This window comes from Drosophila gunungcola, chromosome 3R, assembly GCF_025200985.1.
Source record: "Drosophila gunungcola strain Sukarami chromosome 3R, Dgunungcola_SK_2, whole genome shotgun sequence".
NCBI lineage: Eukaryota > Metazoa > Arthropoda > Insecta > Diptera > Drosophilidae > Drosophila > Drosophila gunungcola.
In genome coordinates this window covers 7293096-7319727 of record NC_069139.1, presented here as the reverse complement: position 1 = coordinate 7319727, position 26632 = coordinate 7293096, and the positions used below count along the sequence as shown (strand labels likewise).

At 44.0% G+C, this 26632-nt stretch overlaps 9 protein-coding genes across 16 annotated transcripts; 3 read left to right on the top strand and 6 right to left on the bottom strand.

The window, feature by feature from the left end:
- Positions 1–263: 263 nt before the first annotated feature.
- On the top strand, positions 264–5414 carry LOC128262032 (uncharacterized). 3 transcript variants are annotated; one of them, XM_052996054.1, is made up of 9 exons: positions 264–570; positions 1357–1541; positions 1600–1808; positions 1972–2577; positions 2980–3137; positions 3193–3394; positions 3461–4473; positions 4768–4972; positions 5028–5414. In XM_052996054.1, the coding sequence occupies exons 1-9, from the start codon at positions 459–461 to the stop codon at positions 5314–5316; spliced, it is 2979 nt and encodes a 992-aa protein (XP_052852014.1). In that variant the 5' UTR covers positions 264–458; the 3' UTR covers positions 5317–5414. The 3 variants fall into 3 exon arrangements, with proteins under 3 accessions (XP_052852014.1, XP_052852005.1, XP_052852024.1); XM_052996045.1 differs by having other exon boundaries at positions 2977–3137; positions 5028–5413; XM_052996064.1 differs by lacking the exon at positions 5028–5414 and having other exon boundaries at positions 2977–3137; positions 4770–4921.
- A 95-nt stretch (positions 5415–5509) lies between these two features.
- LOC128262045 (cardio acceleratory peptide 2b) lies at positions 5510–6959 on the bottom strand. The gene is made up of 3 exons (XM_052996077.1): positions 6797–6959; positions 5980–6141; positions 5510–5919 (listed from the first exon to the last, which is right to left on the bottom strand). The coding sequence occupies exons 1-3, from the start codon at positions 6858–6860 to the stop codon at positions 5690–5692; spliced, it is 456 nt and encodes a 151-aa protein (XP_052852037.1). The 5' UTR covers positions 6861–6959; the 3' UTR covers positions 5510–5689.
- A 152-nt stretch (positions 6960–7111) lies between these two features.
- LOC128262021 (transient receptor potential protein) lies at positions 7112–14335 on the bottom strand. Its single transcript, XM_052996035.1, has 14 exons — positions 13990–14335; positions 13688–13925; positions 13486–13628; positions 12253–12454; positions 11999–12175; positions 11268–11502; positions 10912–11210; positions 10485–10852; positions 10035–10392; positions 9335–9554; positions 8748–8913; positions 8531–8691; positions 8214–8368; positions 7112–8149 (listed from the first exon to the last, which is right to left on the bottom strand). The coding sequence occupies exons 1-14, from the start codon at positions 14136–14138 to the stop codon at positions 7208–7210; spliced, it is 3813 nt and encodes a 1270-aa protein (XP_052851995.1). The 5' UTR covers positions 14139–14335; the 3' UTR covers positions 7112–7207.
- Positions 14336–16515: 2180 nt separating this feature from the next.
- On the top strand, positions 16516–17398 carry LOC128252591 (serine protease 1). Its single transcript, XM_052980400.1, has one exon. It carries the CDS (start codon positions 16545–16547, stop codon positions 17343–17345), a length of 801 nt encoding a protein of 266 aa, XP_052836360.1. The 5' UTR covers positions 16516–16544; the 3' UTR covers positions 17346–17398.
- Positions 17399–18148: 750 nt separating this feature from the next.
- On the bottom strand, positions 18149–19004 carry LOC128266507 (serine protease 1). The gene has a single exon (XM_053003079.1). The coding sequence runs from the start codon at positions 18972–18974 to the stop codon at positions 18174–18176; it is 801 nt and encodes a 266-aa protein (XP_052859039.1). The 5' UTR covers positions 18975–19004; the 3' UTR covers positions 18149–18173.
- Positions 19005–19519: 515 nt separating this feature from the next.
- LOC128253249 (serine protease 3) lies at positions 19520–20491 on the bottom strand. The gene is made up of 2 exons (XM_052981517.1): positions 20229–20491; positions 19520–20169 (listed from the first exon to the last, which is right to left on the bottom strand). The coding sequence occupies exons 1-2, from the start codon at positions 20489–20491 to the stop codon at positions 19614–19616; spliced, it is 819 nt and encodes a 272-aa protein (XP_052837477.1). The 3' UTR covers positions 19520–19613.
- A 462-nt stretch (positions 20492–20953) lies between these two features.
- Positions 20954–21900, bottom strand: LOC128253241 (serine protease 3-like). Its single transcript, XM_052981515.1, has 2 exons — positions 21625–21900; positions 20954–21562 (listed from the first exon to the last, which is right to left on the bottom strand). Exons 1-2 carry the CDS (start codon positions 21885–21887, stop codon positions 21007–21009), a joined length of 819 nt encoding a protein of 272 aa, XP_052837475.1. The 5' UTR covers positions 21888–21900; the 3' UTR covers positions 20954–21006.
- Positions 21901–22616: 716 nt separating this feature from the next.
- Positions 22617–24355, top strand: LOC128259942 (uncharacterized). 6 transcript variants are annotated; one of them, XM_052992603.1, is made up of 4 exons: positions 22618–22701; positions 22760–22854; positions 23477–23713; positions 23789–24355. In XM_052992603.1, the coding sequence occupies exons 3-4, from the start codon at positions 23587–23589 to the stop codon at positions 24199–24201; spliced, it is 540 nt and encodes a 179-aa protein (XP_052848563.1). In that variant the 5' UTR covers positions 22618–22701; positions 22760–22854; positions 23477–23586; the 3' UTR covers positions 24202–24355. The 6 variants fall into 6 exon arrangements, with proteins under 6 accessions (XP_052848585.1, XP_052848563.1, XP_052848546.1 ...); XM_052992586.1 differs by having other exon boundaries at positions 23457–23713; XM_052992611.1 differs by having other exon boundaries at positions 22760–22858.
- Positions 24356–24749: 394 nt separating this feature from the next.
- Positions 24750–26440, bottom strand: LOC128261785 (mannosyl-oligosaccharide alpha-1,2-mannosidase IA). The gene has a single exon (XM_052995651.1). The coding sequence runs from the start codon at positions 26351–26353 to the stop codon at positions 24761–24763; it is 1593 nt and encodes a 530-aa protein (XP_052851611.1). The 5' UTR covers positions 26354–26440; the 3' UTR covers positions 24750–24760.
- Between the last annotated feature and the right edge of the window lie 192 nt (positions 26441–26632).

Genomic DNA, 26632 nt, shown 5'->3' with positions numbered 1-26632 from the left:
ATGTTGTCCCAAAAAGCCATGAAAAGTTTAGTGACTAAGTCAGACTTAGCGGCATTCTGTTGAAAGCTTTCCATTGTTTACGGAAAACGGGTGTTCGCGTTGGCGCGCTTTTCCGATATCTGCCTGTTGCCGCTGAAATTCTCGTTGCCCCAGGTAACTGACCAGGCATAAAGCGGCCCAAACAGAGAGCGGGCTATAACAATGTCACCCATCAGCACCACCAACAGCCAATGCCCCGAGTATACGTATGTTTGGGTTACAATGGAGCGTTTAGTTCCCGGTGGACGTTCGACGGTGCCAGTGACGCGACTCTGAACCTGAATCAGCTTTTCTATATAGCTCGGCACTTGAACATTTTCCCTCATCAAAACCGATTCTTAGACTCGCGGAAAGGGAAATGCGGAACGAAGTGAAAACACCCGAAAGTGACAGAAACGTTCATAAATAATCCAGTGAAAATGAAAGCAAATCATACGATTCTGCTTATGCTTTTATTTTTGGCCATCCAGCACCAATGTAGAGCTACGCAAAAGTCCCAGCTTGGCCAGCCGCTTATACAATTAAGTCACGGTGAGTTGAGCATCCAGCGAGTGAAATTTTTGTGTCATATTATGTAGAGGTTTAGGGTCTGCCTACTAGAATTTATACGGTGCAAGTATTTTGACCTTTAACGCTTCCCTTGCTTTACGCATTATTATGAATTTAGGAATTTCTGGCTGAAAGCATTAACACAATACTATACACCATTGACCTAAGCAAAAATTTGGGACAATCAATATGAGTTAATTGCAAAACCGAAAGGTAAAGAGGACTGACCCAGGTGATTCGACCTGCCAAATCAAGGCAGGTGTATGGCTAATTGCGTGGCCAGCCCGCAAGCAAATTGTCAAGTTCCTGTCTTTGGGGTTTGCGGTAACGAAAGTGCTAATCGATATGGCTATGTTATTGTTATCTAAAATGTGAGATGGGGTTCTGTATTAACCAATGCACATCATAGGACTTCAAGCTTGAGCATAATTACAACTGCATTCATTGTAGGAAATATGTTGCCATTAGCGCAATTGATCAAACAAACTTGAAAGTCTGTTGTCAAAAAAGGGGTACAAAAATCAAAAACCAATAGGGTAAATAACAGTTTGATGAAAAAGTGATTTAGCAAGCTTGGGGTATAGTTTTACCAAATATCTATTAAATCTTTATTTTAACCTAAAATATTAATATTGAAACCCTTTTGCTTGGGTACCAAATCAAGCAATACATATTTATTTTTGCCAGAAAGCATTGTTTACTTTCTATGGAAACGGGGTGAAAGTTCAAGAAACTGTTCAAGTTATAATAAAACCATGACATTTCCAGACAACTCCGATGATGACTATCCAGAAATAAAGGACGAAATTCATTTGGAGGACTTTTTCTGGACAGGTTCGGGTGATGGCCCACCAGATTTTCTGAAGAAGGTTCACACGGGGATTACCAAGGGCAAGGATGTAATTGTCAAGACCGAAACAGTAGTGGCCACGGTCTATGTGGATGGAAACAATGTAAGTTAAGGCGGGCGGTCAACCCGAATAAATATATTTACAGAAGATTTATATCTAGGAAATCGACATACCCATTTGCCTGGACTGCAAACCAGATGATGGGGGTGGCACTTGGGATATGGGTGGCCCCGGAATGCCACCGCTGAACTACTCTGCCACGGATCGTCGCTATTGGCTGCTTACGGTCATGTCCGGTTTCTATACAGCAAAGGATAACCCTACTTTAGAGGATAAGCTGGCTCGTCTATATCGGCTAGCTTTTACCAGGTAAAAATAATATATATAATAGATATAATAGGTCATTTTAGGTTTAGTATGGTATTACTTATTTTATTTTATTTAATTCCAAGTAATCATACCCTTGTATGCTATCAAAAATAATGCTAGAAAAAGGTCATAATAAAAAGTACTGCTATCATTTAATCAACAGGCAACAAACCCGTCATCTGGGCATAAATGGAGCCCAGCAGATTGAGGGTGTCAATGTACCAGCTCCTCGAGAGCGCCGGAAGTCTTTTACCCCATCGACGCGACCCGAAACCACGACGGGATCACCGGCGGACGATGTGGAAATACTGGACATGCAGGATGACGACGAGCACTACATCAAGAGCGTGAGGAGACTGGGCGAAGACACCGAATGGGCCAGCCACTCGGAGGAGGAGCAGTCCGAGGAGCTACCTCCAATGGGGGCCACACCCTCGACGACCAGCACTGAAACGATTGATTATGGGGCATACGTTACTCTGATCCCCTGGGAACTCATACAACAGAGTGGGAAATCGGAAAAGTTGAGGGAAATGCACGAAGCTCTGTTGACTAAGCAACCGCTGGTGCAGCAAGAACAGCAACAACAACAGCAGGAGCAACAAAAGGAGCAGAAGCAGCCCCAAAGCCAACCGCTTTATAGGGACGAGCACGTCAGAGTTGTCATACACAACCTAACGCAAATTAGCGAGGCTGATGTGCAAAAGTGGAGCACCAACACCAATGGGTTCGGTACCATGGAGGAGAAGAACTACGTCAACCTCAAATTGTAAGTGCCTGCCGAACTTGTTATTATATTATGAGTTTGATTAACCCATAAAGTGCACTCACAGAAAATATTATTTTCAAGGGGTTAATAACTGTCGAAATTTTGATGCCGAGTTAGTAAAATTTTAGAAATAACTTGGCAGTAAAAATAACACTATGATTTAAGGGGCTTCTATACAGCTTCTATATTCATAATTGTTTTTTTTTTAGCATATTATTTTCTAAGTTACAAACAGCTGAACACATTTTAAAGTTTATGTGTTAATTAGCTTAATTTATTTATAAAATCTAATTTTACTTACTTCGTGACATAATCGTTAACTCTCAGAAAACCAGAAAAAAAAGTAAAAACGAGACCTTTAACATTTGCTATTTAAAATCTGCTAATTATATTTTTTAGCAGCAATGATCGCCCGATAGCCAACCAAACGGAGCTGATTTACACTGTCTTGGTGAATGGTAGACCAGTTTTGGCCACAACAGCTGCCAAAGACATGGAACTGGTCAGTGAATCCGAGGCCGTTAAGACTTTTGGACAGGCTGTTTATATGAAATCGGAGCGTAAGTTTTGCCATCTCCAGGCAAACTAAGATACTTATTCATCCAATTTATATAGCCTACATTAGGGAGCCCACGGCCACCGCCTTGGCACCTGTGCCACGAAGTGGACAGGCTGGATTTTTTAACTCGGTGAAAAACAATGTGGCTTTGGTGGTTATCAGTAGTTTAGCCATACTGCTACTCCTGTTGCTCCTAGTGGCGGTTCTACTATTGGGACGAACACGTTCCAGACAAAGAGAACTGAGTGCAGTCAATAGGTAAGTCCATCGAAATACTATACAAAAATTGTAATATTCTATTTACTTCTTAATTATCCATTGCAGAAACTCCTCACGCAATGAATTGCTTTCCGAGGGTCAATCGATTCGTCCTACCACCAGTGAGAGGACCGAAGGAGAACCAAGTCCAGCACATTCCCATTCTAGGGAAGCTGGTGTGCGAAACTTTTCCTACGAGCGCGAACCACGCATAAGTTTTCCAGCTCCGCCGCAGGAGACCCGATCCCGTCGCGATTCCATATCCTCGTCGACGGACAACACTTCCGACTCCTCGGTTTACTGTCCCATCAATCCGCCCAGTGCCGATGTGCAAAGGATACTGGACGACAAGGCAGCGCGTTTATTTGACGCCCACAAGAGGCGTCATCAGTACGATCGAGCTGAGGGTCACGAGGAAACAGTCTATACATCGGTGGTGTCAGAAAAGAAGGGTGACAAGTCGCGTCATAAATCGAGGAGGCGTTATCTGAACGAGAATCGAGTGGGCTCCCTGGAAACGAGTCCTGTTCAGGGCTCCCTGGCGGGTCACTCGTCTGCGGAGGAATCGCCAGAAGTCCTGCGCCGGAGCTACGAGAATTTCCAAAGGAACGAGGCTTTCAATCCCCACAACAACTATCACCGAAACAAGCTGCTAACTCAAAAGACCGGAAGAGGAGTTTCCGCAGAGGCGATTAACAGCGAGATGATACGGAATCTGCAGCCATCTGATAAGAGTGATACCGCCAGTGTGGGATCCTTCCTATCGATGGCCTCTGTGAGGGCCTTTCCGAAGAGTACTTTGCCGGAGCCACTGAACCGCGTGCTCGATCCCGTGTTTGTCACCTACTACGACAATGTGAATGCAGTGGCGCCGCCGCACAATTCCACGCGATCCCTGCGATCGCACAAGTCGCAGGGCAGCAAGGACACCACCATAGCCACCATAGCCAGTTTTCCCAGTCCCAAGGCACCGCCGCCATCGGTTAGGAATGTGCGCTCCGCCTCGCACAGCGATAATCCGGATCCGGGTGTAGTGGGTCCCGTGGTCTGGGAGCGGCACAAGAAGAAGCAGTCACAGGGTGAGGCGGGCGGAGAAACGCCAAAATCGAATAAGAATAATACCAATAAAAATAATAATAATAACAATAATAACGATGACGACGAGGACGAGGACGATGGCGACGTTCGGTTTGGGGCCAAGTCGCGTTACTAGGACAACCTGTAGTCGTTGATTTTGTAATTGTTATTGCTTGCACCAATCCTGATAACCCGATAACCAAAAACCAAAACCAAAGTAGCTAACTAACAACATAGAGACCTACCCGCGACCCACTTAACACTTGTACTCAACCTCTCCCATCGATCTTCCCCAGAGGCCCTGACCTACGCGGACTATAATCCCAGTCCGCTGCACAATCCGTCGGCCATACGCAACCACTACGAGGGGCTCCTGGAGGGGGCCCTCCAAATGTACTCCAGCCAGGACGACATACCCATGCCCTTGCCCACCCAGAACTTCACGAACAACCGGCGGGTGACGAAGCGCGAGCATAGGGGTTCATCTGCGGGCTTGCCCAGGTGAGGTTTGACTTCCAGTACATAGCCAATCTTTACTTATAATATGACCCTTCAGCTTTCATCCTTCGGGAGGGTCCAAAACCATAGCCGAACGTCCTGCCACTGCCCAGCCGGAAAAGACCTCCAAGTCGGCCCATTCCACGCAGCCACCTTCGCCCACTTATAGTGCCTGGGGAGGTGGCAGTGTGTACAGCTCCCATTCCACCCTGAATCGACCCTTGAGCGCAGGTCCTTTTCAAAGGACAGAGCCCAGATTGGATGCAGCCCAAACGGCAAGTGGAACTGCCCCCCTTATCGAGGCCATACAAACCGAGCTGCGAAAGTTCAAGCAACAGCAGGAGTAGAGCCTCAAATTAATGATCTTAACTTTGTCATGGCAATGGAAAATATCATTCATATCTGTACCAAAAATGTTTGCAATTCATTTAGAATAAACTTTTCTTAATACTCTAAACATTAAAAACTCCTTGTGCAGGTTAAGTTGTGACTTTTATTATATTTACATATTCGAAATGGCAAGAACAACACACAAAGACATTAATTACAAGCTCTCACCAGCCCTTAGTTCATAATATATTTGACCGAAAACCATATTTGTTGTATACCCGTTACAATATTCAATTAGAAGCGTGCTCTTTGATATACAAATGTGTGTTTACGACATTTAGAGTGTCAAAAAGGGGTCGTTCTCGAGGGCGGAGTGTGTGTGGGTCCAGTCTAGTTGAATTCCTTCTGTCCCTTGGTGCTGTCCGCAAAGGACTTGGCATCCACACTGCGCTTGCCGAGCCGGGGACCGAACCACAATCCCGAGGAGGCACTGGGTCCTGTGCGCTTGTCCAGCACCTGTTGCAGGGCCAGGAGGTGGGCCCACTTGCGCAGCTCGGCATCGCCGCGACCCACGCGCGGGAAGGCCACCAGACCGCTGGCCCGCTTCTGGAAGTCCGCCTCTGAAATGGTACGTCCCCGGGGCGTTTAGGCAAATTACCAATCCAGCCGCAACGACTTACCATTATAATCCTCCTGGGAGGCATCTCCGTAAATGCCGTCGAGGACTCCGGCTTCAAATCCGTCGCGCAGACTGTTGGCCAAACTGGGATCTCCGCGGCCGACGCGCGGAAAGGCATACAGCCCCATATTGGCACCTCGCCGATTCTTGTCGTGGTCCATCTCTGAATGGAGTGTTTATGGATTGCGATTAGTTCTATTACTGGCATACTTATACCTTAAAATCACCAAGGAATAAGTTATTTTCGTGCCATAACCGCCAAAATAACAGCAGCGAAACATTAAACATTATTTTGTATAATTACTTTCAATCTTAAACCATACAAATTGAGCAATTAAAAAGATTTTTTTTTAATATTTTAAACGTAGTTAAGGTCAAAATTCGGTCATTTTCGCTATATATGTTTAAAGATTTTGTAGAAAGATTATCCATTTAAAACCTGAATTATTTGGTTATTTATTTTATCGCTTTTATTATTTTGGCAGCAAGGAGATGTTTGATTTAGGTATATTAATGTTTTAAATGTCATGCTTAAAAGGTTTTTAATTATATTGAAAAAAACTAGCAAGCTAGAAATCGGTGAACAAAATTTCTTTGTTGAAACAAATAAATTGTGAAAAAGAAGAAAAAGTAAAAATAACTCCACACTGGTTTACCTTTTTCTCTTAAAGGTGCTGCAAAATATATTTAAAAAATTTATTATAAAGCCTTTTACAGTTACAATTTTAAATTCAATGCTTTTAAAATCTTTTTGTTAAACAAAAAATGTCACTCCTAGAATTCTATACATAAGAACCCTTTTCTTCTTTTCCACTCACCTGCTGCAGTGAATTCAGCGAGTAAGAAAAACACTAAAACTGCGCTGACCAACATTGACTTCATGTTTAAAATACTGTTTAAAACGACAAACTGGAATGTAAAATTATATTCTTCGATCTGATGCTTTCTTTAGAACGGTCGCTGGTTTTCTGATGGTCCTGTTCGAAGTTCAGGTTCTTTTATAGGCCAAAAAACGGACAGGCAAACAAATTGCCGGAGACCAACGGGGCGGCTGATGAATGTTGCACGCGCTGTGGGGATGCAAAATAGATGTTGCTAGCAACAGGTGGCCCTTGGCAACATGTTGCAGAACATTTGTTTTTGAGATTCGTTTATTGTTCACACAAACAAAGGGCCTTAAATATATATAGCTGCTATTGAATCGGTCGAAACTGCATTCCGGCGATGGCTTACAGCCAGCCGGAGATCATGCGACCAGTGACAGTGGATTTTCCTCGTTCTCCGCCGGCTGCTGCACTGCTTTGACCCACCTTGATCGCCGGTTTCAGAGGAGCTGCTCCTGGCTTCTTGTCCTTGTCGTCGGCTGCTGGTTTCTTGTCCTTCTCATCGCTCGGCTTCTTATCCTTGTCATCGGTTGGCTTCTTGTCCTTGTCGTCACCCGGCTTTTTGTCTTTGTCGTCGCCAGGCTTCTTGTCCTTATCATCACCTGGTTTTTTATCCTTGTCATCGCCTGGTTTCTTATCCTTGTCCTTGGCATCTTCCGTTTTCTTGGCATCTTCTCCAGACTTGGAGTCGCCTGGTTTTTGGGGCTGCTCCTGGCCGCTCTTCTTGTCGTCCGGCTTGGCGGATCCGTTGGTGGCTTTGGTGCCCTCCGGAGCTTCAGCTGTTCCCGTCTTTAACTTGGCATCCGGCTTGGCATCCGCTGGCGCTGAGGGAGCTGCACTTTTGGCAGCTCCAGCTCCAGCTGATGGCTTGCTGGCCTCGCTCTTGGAAGACTCCTCTTTCTTGGCCGCTGCCTCGGGCTTTGCCGGTTCTCCGGACTTCGGAGCTGTTGGCTTGGTGTCTGCTGGCTTGGTTGGCGGTGCCGGAGCATCCTTCTTTTGTTGGTCACCGGGCTTGCTTGCCGATTGGGGCTTGGGAGCCCCAGCTCCTGGAGCTGGTTTCTGATCACCGGGCTTGGGACCTCCTGGTGGCGGCTTGGAGTCCTTGGGCGGCTGCTGTTTATCCTTATCCTTGTCATCACCTGGTTTCCTCACGGTACCGGCTTTGCCATTCTTGTCATCAGATTTTTCATCCACATTCTTGACGGAAGCTCGCAATGCAGCTGCAGCCATCATAGAAGACCCTCCTCCTCCTCCTCCACCTGCGCCACTGGTCATCGATTTTTTGGACTGCAATTTGACAAAATATTAGCCAATACAAAAAGGATACATATATATTTTGATCGAACTGTACCCCAGAGGCATCCAGAGGTTTCTTCTCCGCCTCGCCATTTGGATCGCCATTGTCGTCGGCCAAGGAAACCTCATCAGCAGCCATCTTCTTTCGCATGAACTTGACATAGGCCACTCTCGTTGCCCTGGTCACATCACCCAAGTTGGGATTAAATTCTGGAAGGGATTAAGAGTATTTATAAATGGTAAACTTTTTTAAATGTGTCTTGTATCTGTTATTTTTCATTTCCAGAATGGAATCTGGTATAATTACTTATTGTAATCCCTGATTTATGTATATTAATATAAAATTTAAGTATATTATGTGTATGATCTTACCAATCAACTGGGTCTGGTCCATCTGCAGACCCTCATTGGCCGTCTCAATGATCTTTCTCCTCAAACTGCGTTGGCTATGGCGCTGCATGGATGATCGCTTAGAGCCAATAGGATCAGAGGCAAAGGTATTCTTTCTCGCAATGGCATTCCAGTCCTTGTCTCTATAATTCACCAATGATTAGTATCATAAAAGAACTTACTGGTGATTTAAATATACCCCTTCTGGGTCTTCTTTCTGCCGATGACCTTGGCCAGCGACGAGAAGATGTCCCGTCCACTTTCACTTTCGTTCATTTCCTGCTTCAGATTCTCCACAAAGCCAATCTGGAAGTCCTTGAGGATGCGACGTTCCATTACCTTGCCCTTGGTGGTTCGGGCCACTCCTGCGAAAGGGGTTTATGTTTAAATAATGTACTTTTTTGTTGGCAACATTAAATTTATTGATACAACAGGGGAGCTAGTAGAGCACTAGCATTGCTAACTAATATAAAAACATCGTGTTATCCATTTTTGAACATAGCTTTGTTCAATAATTTCTGTTTTAAAATATGTCTCAAGGTATTTTAAAATAATGGAGTGAAGCATATATAATGTAAGTACAATTTAGAAAAGGGAGATTTATGATTTCTAGAGATAAATATCATAAGATGCTAAATAAATTATAAGTATGCTTTATGTAAATGATAATTGGATAATTTATTGAAATAATTTATTATGTAATCTACTTTAAGATATTATTCACTTCCTAACAAATCTCTCCAATCATGTGAGTAAAGAGTTTAAATATGGGCACTACTCCCTTACCCTGGGATTTCTTCTCAATGTCGGGTACCTCCCAACTGTTGTTCGTAAAAATCTCCAGCAGCTCGAAACGCAAGGAGCTGATGTCCTGGCGCACCTCGATGATATCATCCTCGGTAATGCCGTAATCGTCCCGCCGCCTCTGCTCCGCCGTAATGTACCGCCTGACCAGCAGCTTCATCACTTTGTCATGCAGGACCTGTGCCCGCTCCATGGACTTGCGCTACAAGTTCGAATGGGAGATAAGGAGTGTGAAGCGTGAAAGGGGGTTGAAGGACACGGAAGAGGTTGAATTAGCAGTGCCGTTGACGCACAGCAAGCTCTGCATGGGCTTGATTGAAAATGATTTTGCCAAAGATTTGTATTGATTGTCCCGCCTCTCGCTGTGACTCTAGGAAAAAAATCTTGCAGGTTGAACAAAATTTAAAATCTGCATGAAATAGATAGGTACTTTAGTTTAAAATTTTGTAAAATAATAACTTAAATTAAAATAATAATGTAAAACAAGGTGACAATTCCTTTTCAAAAGACATGTATTTTCTATGGTTATTTTTTCTTCTAGATAGTTTTGATTAAATTGTTTGACCGTATACCTAAATTCAAAGGCTTTTAAAGCATACCCTAAAAATCAAAGGCAATTTCCCAAGTAAAGAGGTAACTAGTAAATTTTTTTTTAAGTGTGACTTAAAGGGTACCTGCTTACCATAAAGCTCTTGGTTCGCGATGGCCGCTTTCGCCCCAGAGTTTTTCGCAACATCTTCATGTTGGGACAGAGGTTGAACGGCGGTGGAATGGTGCCGCCATCTTCGAAGTAGCTCATCCAAAGCTGGGAGCGGGCAAACTTCCACTCGGTATCTGCCCGTTCCGAGATAATTTGGTACGAGTTGGACATCATGGCAATGAGCATGTTTAGGAGCACAATGATATTGATCACCGAATAGGAGCCGAACATCAGGAGGGCCCAGAATCGGGTGAAACTCTTGATTCCGGCCAGATCGAATGAGACCAGATCCACCAGGCCAAAGGAAGCCCAGAAAAGGGATTGCGATGTCTCAAATAAGCTGAAAAAATCGCAGAGGAATTAACAAATATATTTTTCAACCATTTTAACTCTTTGCAACCAAAACTATTGATACAAAACAGGACTACCTACTTGGAAAATCGTCGCCAGATGGTACAAGCTTTCTCCTGGTCATCAAAATCAGCCACATCCGGATGCAGGTGATAGCACTTGTTCTTCTCCAGTTCGGCATAGTACCAGAGCAACTGATTTAGACCACAGCCAAAGGCGAACAACACCAGTGTGTAGATAAAGAAGAACTTTATAATGTCGATTATCATGCGTCCCAGTGAAACTTGCAGCGGTCCCAAATGGGGATTGATCGAAAAGATGTGGACAAGTTTCAGATACGAGAAGACCATTCCGGCAGCAAAGGCACCCTCCGATAAAAGCATGGGATCAAAGGGATGCCAGTGCTCACGCGGGAAATAGGGATCTATGCCACGGAACCAAAGATCACGCTAATACAAATTTAAAATCTCAATGAGATATATGAAATTTATTAATAGGAAAAACTTACATGAACTATTACCCAAGCGGTGGCTCTACAAAGAATCCACGTCACATAGAACATATTGGATATGTAGTCGACTATGTTCCACAGATCCATGATATACTCAAGCAAACCGTCCGAATACAGGGTCTTAAGTTCCTCAAATATCAGAGCCATTATGTAGGTTATGATGGCCAGTTCAATGGGACCTGGTAAGGAGCCTCTTTCGTGTTTGCGCCAATCCTCCAGCATGGTCAGCATCCAGGGAAAAGCGAGGAGTTCGAAGGTGATTTGCACCACCCTCAACGAGGCGGCACCCAGAAGCACTGTGGATGGGGCAGAATATATAGATGGATGGAGTGCAAAGGCCCCACTTTACCCACTCAAAAAGAACATGTAGGAGCAGGAGTGTGTGATGAACTTGACAAAGGGCTTGCGCATGAACTTGGCTCCCTCGGAGTCCGGGGCCAGGATGTACTTCAAGCTGTAGATGGGAAAGCTGCAGCCCAGCTTCACCACATCCATCAGTTGCTGGGAGGCCTGTTTGCGCCGGAATCCAGGCAGTCCATCATACCAAATGGCGGCCAATAACTGCTGGACATTCGGATGTGCCACAAACTATCAGGGGAATTCAAAAAATATTAAATTAAGTTTGAGGACTTTTTTTTTTAAGTATGGTAGTTTCAACAATACCGACTCTAGGCAATTGACCAGAGATTGAAAAACAAACAAATGTTCACAAATAAATTAACAATAAAACATTTTAGAGAATTATGTTGGGTTAAAAAAACATTTTTTTTAATATTATTTATTAATTTGGTTAAAGGAAACCCACAGCCAAAGGACTGTCTGCTTAGTGCACCTAATTACCTTAAGAATAAGTGTAGTTGAACTTGAAAAATAAATGTCTCAATTTGCCATTTTTTTTTTTGCAAGGGGTTACATTATAATTTTTTTTTAAAATTTGGCAAAAAAAAATTTTGTTCAGAATGCTAATTGATTGGAATTTGCATGGCGAATTGAACGAGGTAAGTCAGTACAAATTTTGAGCATTATTTCACGGAGTTTTGATACAAGGCTATATTTTAGAATATTTAATTTAAGACGAACCCACCGTCTTTTGCTTATATCGTATGGCCAGCTTTAATCGCTCCAGGGTTTGCCGCTGGCCGAGGCACCAGATGTCGTGGGACGGCTCGTGGTTGTAGTTGAGCATCACCTCCAGCTCCATGGATGTGCGTGCGTGGTCCAGGAGCGAGGTGCCGAAGTCCTGCACATTCTGACGCATCTCCTGTTGGGCAAACACAAACACAAAAAGGCTCGCATTCGCATTGGCACTAGCCCCACCGCTTACATTGTCTACCGTACCGTGTATTCGGCACGAAACTCCGATTCCATCGCCTGCAGCCGCTTGAGTTCCCAGGACAGTTGGAAGGCGGTCAGTACAGGGTCCCTGGAACTGAGCGCAATCAGCGAACTGGCCGACAGCGCCCGGTACGCGTTGATCCTCGACTGCGAGTGGCGCAGGGAGTCCGACGTCTGGGAGGTCACACACTCATCGCAGCCGCACCTTCGATAAAATCAAAATTAGGTTAAAACTTTAACATCAGATGGACCAGAGAAAGCTGATGTGGCGTTCAGACCAAACTACACTTAGAAAACAAAATTCCCTGTGTTTAGGAAAAAATTCCTAAACAAGGCCTAAAAATTATGTACAAAATTATTATAAAAAATTTCTAACTGTTAGAGGGCTCTTTTAGGACATGAGTTCCTAAGTTTATATGGAAGCTCAACAAGGACTTTTTTTCGGAGTGTAGCTCGTTTTATCTTAGACAGAATGTTGAAGGTATATTTAAGCCAGCCATGAGCTCAAGTTTAGCAAGCAATTGAACTTTGATTTACATTTAAAATAGTTCAAAGTAAAGAAAACTGAAACCAAGGACTTTAATGAGAGTTCTTGGTTAGCCTATGCTTAAGTCATAATCCTTTATTTTTTAAAATATTTATCTGGACGTACTTCAGGACTCAAAACTAAATTTATGCCAATCAAAGGACCTTCACAAATTAATTTAAAATTTGTTTGGCAGGATAATACAAATTTAATATAAATTGATGCATGTTATCGAAGGATCTTGTATTAAAAAAACCAAACCTCTCTAAAAATCAAGAAAGTTTTAAAACGATATTTAAAATTTAAACGTACATAAATCCTTTTGAGGAGTTTTGTCTACAGCTTAAACCAAACCAAAACAAATAGACGAATTACTTTTAAAATCGAATTTAATTACACAGAGGGGAGCCTCTGAAAAATACATAGATGGCAAACCTTAGACCCCAGTTAAAGGATATTAAAGTAGGAAGAGGAAAACCATTCGAAATACCAGAAACCCTGTCATTACATTCCTTTCCCAAAAACACCCTTACACCCTGTATGAATATGACACAATAATTTGCCCGTCGTTAGACAAAATTAGAAGTCCATAACGAGGTGCAACATACTATAGGTGATTTAGCAAACAATGGAACGTGCTGCTCAAAGGACGAAGGGGCTCACCACAACACCACAACACTACATCACTTCATCACTACATCACTACTCACTTGACGTCGTGCGGCATGGGCAGTGTGGCACCGCGATCCAGGAGTATTTTGAGTATCTCGTAGTTATTGCGGTGGGCGGCCAGGATAAGGGGCGTGATGTCCACGGTGAATGTGGACTTGGAGCGGTCCACCGCCTCCCAGCTCTGCCAAAGGATCAGAAATTAAACGGCGCGAAAAGTTTGTGATATAGGATATAGCCTACATAGGGCTGGCCCTCCTTGTGGTTGGTCTCCTCCCACTGCAGCAGCTCCTCCACGGCCTCGACATACTCCTCGGAAATGGCATGGAGCAGGGCGTCGCCCACCTCGATGTTGTTCTCCAGCAGCAGGACCATCAGGTCGAAGTTCTCGTTCTCGATGGCCGAGATCAGGGCTGAGCGGTTCATGGGATCCGTACAGTTGATGTTGAACTTGTCCGTGCCCATATATTCCTCGAGAAGCCTTCAAGGACCAAGGAAATCACGGAAATTACTCGAAATCAGATCGAAAGGACCTTCACCCTCACTTCTTGACACCCGGTAGGTCACCCCGCTCGCAGGCCAAGATAAAATTCTTCTCCACATCACTGAGTACGTACTCCTCGGCCATCATCAGATCGTAGTCCAGGCGCGAGCCCAACGCCTTTTCGGCATCCGACTCCGTGTTGCTACCCATTTCGCCCAATTCTTGGTTTCAGGACACTCCAATTAATTCACATTTCACACTCGACTTCGACCCAGTTGCACTTTTGGGCTCCTTTAAGGAGCAAACCCTTAGCCGTAATCCTTTCGCGCACTGTATCCTTTTAGTGTTCCATCGTTGCGATGTTTAGTCTCCAATTAGCCGCGTTGCACTGCCCAGAAGTGGCAGCCACTAGTCGCTATATTCCACTAATTACATTAGTGCCTGGCTAAAACTCGGTCAATGTGTTGGCGGTTCGCGAGTCAATGGGCCCATTTGACCACACTTGGTAGTTGTGGGGCTGCATTCCCGGGAGGCAGCAACCGATTTCAGCGATTTTAGCATAGCATTCCCAATCTATTGCCCATTTCCACCTGCACGGCACGTGATGAGTGTGCAGCGCATTATTTTCGATTTTCGAAGCCCTAGCAACGATATCTAACCGCTTTGATGCCTAAAAATCCATAGTGTGCAGTGGGTTTTTGGAAAATATGTAAATAGCATTACGGTTATTTATAGTCGTTATGGGGCAGAAAAAAGCGAATGACTAAGTTAGTTTCAAGCCTTTTGGATGAGGTGGAATGACATTGATTGGATTTCATTCTTCATGACAGTAATAGGATTTCTAAATGGAATAAAAAGTAAAATGACATATGGTAGAACATAAACCAGGGCCTTAAATAACATTATGTTAGAGTTTATATATATGGTAGTAATATGGTTAAACAATAGAACTATATTATTATCCAGGGCTTTAAGTTGTCGAAAGTTGGATTTTTAGAGATCTTTTACAATAATTTTTGTGAATTAATTTGTAATTTGGTGGGAATAGACTAAAAGGTATTGGTTATTTAATATGTTTTAATTAATTAATTTGCCTTAAAAAATATTTAAATAAATTGAATGGTTTAGCATAAATTTAGTCACAAAACCATTAAAAGGCTTATCATAGTTTTGACTAGCTTAAATCTTTCTCATCCCGAATGCCATTTGTGGCTCAAAAGCTATTTTAAATCGGACATTGTCGCGCTAAAAACAGGTAAAATCAGCGAAAAGGCAAGCTTTAAAGCTCTTGCTTTACCAAGAGACCAAAGAAAACCCACCACACTTGTACTTTACAGTCCGAATTTACAGAAATGTATACGTTTTGAAAACCATTCCCCACTGGGTCAATGGTTCCCACTTCGTGATTGATTAATATTGATTAATCCGAGCCGGGGACATCTGAGAACTCACTGAGATTCGAACTCGTCCTTGGCAGCTGGCAATCTTGAACCTTGAATGTTGAGCGTTGATTGTTGCCTACTTCAGGGCGCTTGCAGGGCTGTTTGTATGTCAATGCACTTGGATTTAAATGCCAGCTCCTGGGCAAAGCATAAAAAAAAACGCAAAAAGGGAAAAAGGAAAAAAAGCAAAGGAACAAACCCACTTCCAAGGAGCGCCCTTTGAGATGTGTGTTCGAAAGGTGGGGTTCAATGGGGCTCCGGCCGGAATGGCATCGTACGTACGTGTTCAAGTTGTACGATGTTTTCAGCGGGGGCAATGCACTCCGCCCGCAATTCTCCAAAGGGAAAGGTAATGGGGAGCCTGGAATTTTGAAATTAAAGCCACAGCTGCAAATTAATTAGTGAGCATAGCTGGCAGTATGTGAGCTGCCTTTCCAGATATAATAGCTTTCAACTATATTGATTTGCTGCCATTATAAAATTATGAAATACCCAACAAAGATCATTATCACAAGTGATTATTTTCAGTGCACAACACTGCTGCACTCAATGATACATTGGCCTCCCACAGAACTCCTGCCTTATTTAGCTCTACAAGAGCCCTTGTGAGTTATGTGCACAATTTTCTGCGGCACGAGAAAAGGGAAAGAGCTCATTTGCCTGGCTTTCAGTAGCAGGTTGCACTTTCACTGTCTCCACAACGGAAACGTCAAGATCTGTATTTTATAGACATCTAAAGCAAACATTCTTTCTATGAACAGAAATTTAGTTCAAACTCATAAAAAGTCTTGAGACCTAATACTGATTTGCTTTATGGTAGCAGATAAGATAGTTCTGTGGCTTCAGCCAACAAGTTGAGTAAATAAAATGTGTCTACTAAGATAGTGATTTTATGAATTGAACGCGATCAATAGTATTTGAAATTGAATTTATTATATTGTCAACTAATTTGGCAAATCATTGAAAAAACTGATAACATGACGCTAAATTTGCGTTGTTTAATTTTGGTTTACACTTGAGAGAAACACCTGTTATAACTGAATGTATATGTGTAAATCTATATACTAGGTAAATTATGATTACTACGGCTCTTTTAGCGAGATAACACCATTGCCTTTTGTATAAAAAGGCGTCGTGGCTTAAGTAGTAGCATAAGTTGAAAGACTTGGTTAAGATGAAACTGTTCGTGTTCCTGGCCTTGGCCGTGGCCGCAGCTACGGCTGTCCCGGCTCCCTCGCAGAAGCTGACCCCGGTGCCCATGAAGGACATCCAGGGTCGCATCACCAACGGCTACCCGGCCTACGAGGGCAAGGTGCCCTACATCGTGGGTCTGCTCTTCAGCGGCAACGGAGGCAACTGGTGGTGCGGTGGCTCGATCATCGGCAACACCTGGGTGCTGACCGCCGCCCACTGCACCAACGGAGCCAGCGGAGTGACCATCAACTACGGAGCCAGCATCCGCACCCAGCCGCAGTACTCCCACTGGGTGGGCAGCGGCAACATCGTGCAGCACCACCACTACAACAGCGGCAACCTGCACAACGACATCTCCCTGATCCGCACCCCGCACGTCGACTTCTGGCACCTGGTCAACAAGGTGGAGCTGCCCAGCTACAACGACCGCTACCAGAACTACGCCGGCTGGTGGGCCGTGGCCTCCGGCTGGGGCGGCACCTACGACGGCAGCCCACTCCCCGACTGGCTGCAGGCCGTCGACGTCCAGATCTTGTCCCAGAGCGACTGCAGCCGCACCTGGTCCCTCCACGAGAACATGATCTGCATCAACACCGCCGGCGGCAAGTCCACCTGCGGAGGCGACTCCGGTGGCCCCCTGGTCACGCACGAGGGCAACCGCCTGGTCGGAGTGACCTCCTTCGGCTCCGCCGCCGGCTGCCAGTCCGGAGCTCCCGCCGTCTTCAGCCGAGTGACTGGATACCTGGACTGGATCCGCGACAACACCGGCATCTCCTACTAAGCACTTACCCAGTTTTTATGGGGTCTCTACAATAAACGATTAAAGCAAAACAACACATCCGAATTTTCAATTGGGACCTCTTTGGTCAACCATAGATTGTCCTTCTAAATTTCACTTCCTAATGACAAGGAACATCATTGCTTTAAGAGCAAAGCCGTTTTATAACAAAAAGTGTGTTAAATCCATTTAAAAAACAAAATTACAATGTGTAACTTTTTTTCTAAAAGTACTTTTCGAGACTAGTTAAAATTGTATTGGGTTCTTAAAGTTCGAATCATGAGAGATGGGAATATACAGAGACGGATAATAATGAGACGATATTTTGCATGTAATTTGCATACAGTTTTCAAATGATTGGTTGAGCCTTTTTTATTTTGTGCAATTTTTATGGGGGGTGGGTGAGATACGGTGGACCAGATATGGGTTGCAAGTAATTTGCATCGGAGAAAAACATTTTATTAGATTTTGATTAGATTTTTATACAACCTATGCTGCATTGGTGGATTGTTTTCTAATTTGATTTGATTTGATTTCAGTCAGTGATTTGTGCCCGGTATGCGTCGCTCAATTGCAATCGAATGCAATTTTATTTCGTGATTGAATTTTATTTATGTCATCGCTTTGACCATTTCCAATTACAATTTTTTTTCCCATTTTTAATTTTTCGCTGTTGTTTTGCAAATGCCTGTGGCCATCACATAGTCATTAATTGCCACAGGTTGGGGAAATGTGCACCATGTTAACTGATTTGTGCCACTCAGCCCGGGACTCAATATTAAAGTGGCCAATTGAAAACTCGGATGTATTGTTATGCTTTAATCGTTTATTTTAGTAGGAGATGCCGGTGTTGTCGCGGATCCAGTCCAGGTATCCAGTCACTCGGCTGAAGACGGCGGGAGCTCCGGACTGGCAGCCGGCGGCGGAGCCGAAGGAGGTCACTCCGACCAGGCGGTTGCCCTCGTGCGTGACCAGGGGGCCACCGGAGTCGCCTCCGCAGGTGGACTTGCCGCCGGCGGTGTTGATGCAGATCATGTTCTCGTGGAGGGACCAGGTGCGGCTGCAGTCGCTCTGGGACAAGATCTGGACGTCGACGGCCTGCAGCCAGTCGGGGAGTGGGCTGCCGTCGTAGGTGCCGCCCCAGCCGGAGGCCACGGCCCACCAGCCGGCGTAGTTCTGGTAGCGGTCGTTGTAGCTGGGCAGCTCCACCTTGTTGACCAGGTGCCAGAAGTCGACGTGCGGGGTGCGGATCAGGGAGATGTCGTTGTGCAGGTTGCCGCTGTTGTAGTGGTGGTGCTGCACGATGTTGCCGCTGCCCACCCAGTGGGAGTACTGCGGCTGGGTGCGGATGCTGGCTCCGTAGTTGATGGTCACTCCGCTGGCTCCGTTGGTGCAGTGGGCGGCGGTCAGCACCCAGGTGTTGCCGATGATCGAGCCACCGCACCACCAGTTGCCTCCGTTGCCGCTGAAGAGCAGACCCACGATGTAGGGCACCTTGCCCTCGTAGGCCGGGTAGCCGTTGGTGATGCGACCCTGGATGTCCTTCATAGGCACCGGGGTCAGCTTCTGCGAGGGAGCCGGGACAGCCGTAGCTGCGGCCACGGCCAAGGCCAGGAACACGAACAGTTTCATCTTAACCAAGTCTTTCAACTTATGCTACTACTTAAGCCACGACGCCTTTTTATACAAAAGGCAATGGTGTTATCTTGCTCCAAGAGCCCTTCTAATCATATGTAAATCTCGGAGGCAGTAAATTGTGAGCCAGTTATCATCGTGACCAGACTCTCCGGCTGATAAGACCGCCCCAAGTGGCTTCCTTGCTAAAATATGGCCCACTTTTGAAGTGGATTGATTTAATGTGTTCTCAGGAATCTAATCAGATTAAAATATTTGAATATAATATTATAATTTAAAAAACCAATCAGATATATATAATATACATATTAATATATTTTTTTTAGCGAACTTGATACTCTGTTTAGCTTTAGAATTTCTTAGCATGAGGAAAAAACAAAGAAAATTAAAATTTATGGAAGGGATTGTTGTTGTATTACAGTGATATAGTTTCCTCAAAGTTAAGCATGGTTCTTAATCTGATGAGCCAGATTCTGCAAAGCTCCAAACTAATTTTGTTTTAGTTTTTTCCTCTTGCCATACCAAAATAAACAAAAAGCCAGCATATAAAAGCGAGTAAAGGCTTAATTTCGAACTCTACCAATGTAATTGTCAAAGTAATAACTGAACTTTTGTGGGTTTTTCTTTACAAAGCATTTAATAATAAATTCCAGTCTCCTCCTTGATCCATTCCAAGTACTTGGTGACTCGAGTGAAGCCAGCGGGACCGCCAACCTGGCAGCCGTAGTCGGAGACAAAAGACGTGATCCCGACCAGCTTGTCGCCTTCCTTTGTGACCAGAGGACCGCCGGAGTCGCCCTGGCAGGTGGCCTTTCCGTCGGGAGTCTCCACGCAGATGGTGTTCTCGGAGGCGGTTTCGGTTCCGTAGTAGGCCTGGCACTCCGCCACGGAGATCACCTTCAGATCCACCACCCGGAGCTCCTCCACCACATTGCTGCCATCGTAAATGGCGCCCCATCCGGAGGCCTGAACCCATCTGTTCTCATAGGAATTGTAGCGATCATCCAGACTGGGCAGTTCGATTTTGTTGACCAGACTGTAGAAGTCCACGTGGGGTGTCCTGATCAGAGCCAAATCATGGTCGAGTCCAACATAACCAGGATACCTGATGAACTTCTCACTGCTGACTGTGTGCCGGAAGGCGGGCTCATTATAATTGATGGCGCCGTAGTACAGTGAAGCCTCATCGGCGCTGTAATAAATTTACTGTATTAATAAAGATTTGTATATTTGAAAGTTTGGATTACTAACCCAGCGGTACAGTGAGCGGCGGTGAGAACCCAAGTGTGTCCGATAATGGAGCCTCCACACCACCACCAGTTTCCATTGCTGTTCAGGCTTACTCCCACGATGTAGGGAACCTGACCCTCAGCCGCCTGGTTTCCATTGGTGATGCGACCCTCGATGCTTCCATGCTGAACCTGCAGATCCCGTGGGTGCACCACCGAGTGGGGCACAGTGAGTGCGGTGCAGACCCCAAGGAAAGCCAGCGACAATAGCGATAGACTCCTCATTTCTAAAGACTGAAAAACTCCTAATGTGATCTCAATATTATATACCCCAAGCGAAATCATTATCAATGTTAATTTTAAATGGCGATATCTTATCTCGATTAGTCGCTAACTCGGTGCCTTTATTAATGAATAAGTTTAATTTATATTAGCAGGCACTTAAGCTGATTGTTTGACTGAACTGATAGGTAAATTTAAAAACAGGAAATTTAGCAGATTAAAATATTCATTAATTATAATTTGTTAGATTGTCCATAGTTTTGTAGTGCAGGTATTGTATGAGGATTGATATCTTGCTGAATAATTGTGTATCATGAAAAAGTACCTATATGGTTATTTCAACTATTAACGATCCTCACCGTACTTAGAAATTTCATTTTAAATTTTTGTGGAATTTTTCATCCTGGTCTATTACAAATAGTTTCCAGCACAATATTTTATATAAATTATTATTGCAAGTAAAAAATGAGTGCAGAAAATCGGGAATTTATTCAGTGAAATTGGTTTTGGGACTACACTCAATAGTAAATGCCAGTCACCTCCTTAATCCACTCAAGGTAATTGGTGACCCGAGTGAAACCAGCCGGGGCTCCTGACTGGCAGCCGTAAATGGATCCAAACGAAGTGACTCCGATCAGCTTGTCACCCTCCCTTGTGGCCAGAGGACCACCGGAATCGCCCTGGCAGGTGGACTTGCCATCCGGAGTATCCACGCAGATGACGTTTTCGGTGGCAGTTTCAGTTCCGTAGTAGGCCTGGCAATCCGAAACGGAAATCACGCGTACTTCTACAAATCGCAGATCCTCCACCACATTGCTGCCATCGTAAATGGCACCCCAGCCAGAAGCTTGAGCCCAGTTGTTCTCGTAGGAATTGTAACGCTCATTCAAACTGGGCAGTTCGATTTTGTTGACCAGACTGTAGAAGTCCACGTGGGGTGTCCGGATCATAGCCAAATCATGATCGAGTCCCACATAACCAGGGTACATGATTAAGTTCTCTCTGCTGACTGTGTGCCGGAAGGCGGGCTCATTGTAGTTGATGGCGCCGTAGTAAAGTGAAGCCTCATCGGCACTGTTGGTATTTAGAAATGTTATTTCGAATTAATAACATATTTCTTTGCTTTCAAAACCTACCCTGCGACACAGTGGGCGGCAGTGAGCACCCATGTATTGCCTATTATAGATCCCCCGCACCACCACCAGTTTCCGTTGCTATTCAAGCTGACTCCCACGATGTAGGGAACCTGACCCTCGGCGGCCACGTTTCCGTTCGTGATGCGACCCTCGATGCTGCGATGTTCGACCTTGAGATCTCGGGGGTGGACAGCAGTGTGGGGTACAGTGAATCCAGCGCAGACCCCCAAGAGGGAAGCCAATAACAGTACGAATGCCTTCATTTTGGTTTACTAAGAAGCCACCATTGTGGTCATAGTTTTATATAGCTTCTTTATCGATGCAAATATAAAGTGTTAAGTCTTATCAAGCATGAGTTACTGCCACATGGCAATGTGTCAATAAATTAAATTAATTTATAGGAGCAAGTACTTTGACTAAATGACTGATGGAATGAACTCAAGGCAAGATGTACTTAAAAGCCAAGTAAACAAAGGGATTGATTAGAATACTATGTGAAGGTTTTATTATAATATGTGTCACAGCCACTCAAATAAATTGCAAACAACAATGACTACTATGCAAACTTGGCTGAAAGGGGGCAACTTCAAAGCCCTGAAACCCAGTTAAGCCCTCCGCCATAGAAATTGCCATCGAGGGTCATGTGATATCCTTGAAGTAAGACAGGAAATAGAGAGACTGAAAAGAAAATACGATTATGGCAATTAAAAGGGGAAGTCCACTTTCGGTTAAGTTCCGAAGCAGTTGCCTTTAAGGTGGGGCGATTGTGTGAAATCCAATATAAGTTCTGAGGAAAGCCACAAGCGGAGTGGGTGGACGTGGACCTGTCCGCTCATTATAAATCCATTGGGAATGTTTATGTTTGCATTCTCCGTGCTTCTACTTGACCGTCGAACATCCACAAATGTGCAACATCTCGGGGCAGGAAACTCACCACAGTTCGGAGAGCTATTAAAGGCGGCCCCCAAACGAAGCATGAGTCAGTTCCCGACTCGGCGTTTAACCACTAGGACCCCTTCGCAAGGATAACGCGAAAGGACGCCACGAACACACGGACAACCAATAATATAATTATAAGTAAGCGCGGGCTATTTGGATAAAACATTCGCTCATACAAATTGTTTCCTACTGACAGTGCAAAACAAAAAGTGAAGGCAGTAATTAATTTAGTGCATGTGCACAATATCCTGGAAGTACAAAAGCGGATACATTTTACCTCTAGACAACTAAGTGAGTGAGTGAATGTTCGCAAAAGCGTTTTAAAGTATTTTGTTGGCCTTACGTGCTCGATGCCCATAACAACTGGGTGCTTGATTACCTTTAAGGTGGGGCGATTAAGTCACGCTCTTGGCAAATCATCGACATCATCATGCGAATTTTATTCTTTGGGAGCAATGACTTGGTGGCTTTATTGCGGAAGCATTAATTTTTTACAAAATAGAGCTACAAAAGTCTGTAGATAATTTTTTTTTAATTGTTAATAGAATCATACTATAATTTATGTATTTTTTACCCATAAGAAAACACTTAAGAACAATATAATACAGATTTACAAATTGTATACTGACTGTTTGAAGGGTATTACAAAAATCACACATTATTAATTTTCTTGCATAAGTGGAGTGTAAAAAAAACAATATTTACTTTCTGTTTATGATTTAATAGTATATTAAATTCTTTTTTTCCATACAATTTTAATAAGGTTTTAATCAAATAAATAAGTTTAAAAAGACTCTTGTGTCTGATAGTTTTAGGTAACAGCATAAAATTTGATTTTGGATATTCCTTTAAATTTTTACTGTCGGTTACTAACAGCAATGGCATAATTTCAGCCCCACCTTACCACCAATAGGACAAAATGAAAACGTTCCAGACCAGCATTAGTAGAGATATCCAATTGTCTAGAAGTGACTAGGCGAAGTAGCGTGACCACAAGCAATAATCGCCAAAAGGATCGGCAGGATGCACCAGGTACTTAGCTACGAGACGGCAGTGCGGGCCAACAGCTCCCGCGAGTTCCGTGAATACGTCTCAAAGCGCACTTGTGCTTCCTTGGTCCTAACGATTGCCTTCTTCATGCTGATAACGGGTGAGCATCCTCAAGCATGCAGCAAATCACAGGACATTCACTAACGAGTCCCACTTGTGCGTCCCAATTTGGCAGGATACTTGCTGGGCAATTTCGTAACCGAGCGCAAGTACCACATACGCCAGATGACAAAGGGCGTAGTTAAGGATGCGGAGGACGACAGATCCGTGAGGCTGAACAGCGCGGAGTATGCCAGCCTGCAGGAGCTGCAAACATATCAGAAGGCCAAGGGACAGCTGCTGAAGTCCGCCCAGGTGCTCGACAAGCTTCAGCAGCAGGACGAGAGCGAACGGTACCTGGCCACCTCGCTGAACACGGAGATCTTCAACAAGTACATATCCTGCACCCAGGACATACCGCCCAACACGAACATAGCGGCCAGCCAGTTCACCGAGCAGCTAATCGACAATACGGCGGCCAGGCAGCGCCACTGCATGCGGATCATCCAGGTGGTCATCGACAACCACCTGGCCAACAGCCAGCTCTAAGCTGCAGACCCGGACTTCTGGGATGGTTTGGCGGACCAGTTTACGAAATTCATTACTTATGTATGTGCTTTTAGGTGTGCTCAATGTGTGTGTGTTCCCATCTAATTAGAAATAAACTTTTTTATACATGTCTGCATTTAAATCAAAAGTTATAAATATACATATGTTGAGAACAGAAAATCATATCCCGGTACTACCCTTGTTATATTTTACTAAAAAAAATGATTTCAAATTTAATATTTCAGGTTTTACTTCATCACATAATTCTGAAGTAGATAATGTCATCAGCCGGTAATGGTAGTTTAATGGCCATATACTTATGGTATCATATTAATATATATAATATCAATATTAATCATTTTTAAATCGTTCAGTTATGCAGTATGCATTTAAATCAAAGTTGTAACTAGAAATTGAAAACAGAAATTGTTTTATATTATTCTAAAAAACAATATTTCAAATTTACTATTTCAGAATTTATTTTAAAAATAATACATAATTTTGTATTATTTAGACAAAATAATTATAATTATGATATGATGTATTTGAAGTCAATTATTTAATTTGTTAAGTTATATTGACGATACTTCGAATTTGCACCTTTAATGGGAAGGAAATGTCCAGCACTGTTGAAAACCCACTCTTCCAGCGGAATAACATCATCATCGGAGAATAGCAGAAATAAATATTTAAGGGTAGCGCCCAAGAAGAAGGTCCTTTGCACATCATCCGGTTCTGCCGATCGGTTATTAACATCCATAATACCAGTAAATCCATTCGGTGTACGGCAGTATTGCTCTATAGCCATCACAATCTCTCGGCCCCAAATGCGATACTTGGGATCATGGGTTAGTCGCCAGAGAACCAAGTAGCTCTCGACCACTTCCGGCCGTAGCATATAGAAGTTCCTTTGAAGGGGCTCTATATTCTTCTGGGCTTCTTCCGTGAAGGCAAAGACTTCCGGACCCAAACGGGTAGATGATTCCCAAAACCTGTCGTGGCACGTATCCACTATGCCAACTCCAATCTGGGCATACTTTTCCCAGTGCTTCATTAGTGTTGCTGCTGCTCCTAGGACGAATAGGGCACCAGCAAAACAATCTGACTGTTTCATCCGATGGGTCAAAATACTATTACTCATATCCGATACATAAGTTATGTCTTTGGGACTTATGACAACCAAATTTTGCACTACAGCCAGCAGAGCATCTTTGAATAAATCTGAACTCTGAAGATCAGCTTTACCCGATTGCATGTATGACTTTAGCAGGCAATCATAAAATCGGTTCATTGAGCAGTTGTGGTTTTCCCATTTTCCATATTTTGTGCAAAAGGCATTGGGATAGAGGCCATTGGGTTTATTAACAGTGGCCAACCTCTGCCGAATTCCCTCCACTCGATCCTTGTAAACTGAAGAGCCAGTGATTTCGCTGAGGTAGAAGAACTCCAAGTGAAGAGCTCCGAATTCCGAAACACGAGACACGTCATCGAGATACCTTGTGAGGGTGCTGCCCTGCTTTGGAACAACGAGTCTTCTGGGAATTCCAGTGGCAGTGTCGAAGGCAGGAACGATCTTATCGGCAATATGGATAGCCTTGTCCTTGTAAAGGAGATCACCAGTGAGGGAGTAGAGTGTTAGCATGGGTGCCAGCAGTCTGGACGTTAGTTCAAAAACGGACAACGCTTCGTCGACACGATCCAAACTGAATGACTTTTCGATCCAATCCCGTGAACGCTTTACTTCTTTCACCAGACCCATTACATGCAGCGTGTCCAAGCTTTCCACTATAGAAGCACCGAGCTTATACGTTCCGAAATCACTGCCCGCATGGACCCTACGCGAAATCGGACGGAATTCGTTGGTGCCCCACACGACGAGGGCGTAATTTCGCCACGCGTGCAGCATCATCTCCTTGATCTTAAGTCGCATCTTGGCAGGATTTCCCTCATCCGGATCTTCATCTTTTATGAATATATCTTTTATCGCTTTATTTTCCTGAGACTGCCTAAATAATGCACTGCACTGAATACAGGTAAAAATTATTACGCCGAATGTAAAAATTCCGGTAGCAACAATACGGATTCTTGATGTCGTGTTTGCCGTATACCATTTATAATGCGCTCGTCTAATAGCGAAATAAAACAAATACATTTTGAAATAAAGTTAGACTGTGTTGCGTTTTGAGTAAAGTGGGATCGACATTTGAGAAACTAATTAAACTGAACCGAACTACTGGCCTTTACTTCTGGACACTTGTTTAAACATTTGACTTCCCTTTTGTTACACCCTGCACATTAAGCGAAAAAGTATACATTTAATGTAGTAAATCGTACTCTTTCGACTGCATTTGTACCTCTAGGAAACTAAATTACTATACAGTATTAGGAAATTTAATCAATATTGTTAGTTTTGTAAACAAGAAGCACTTTG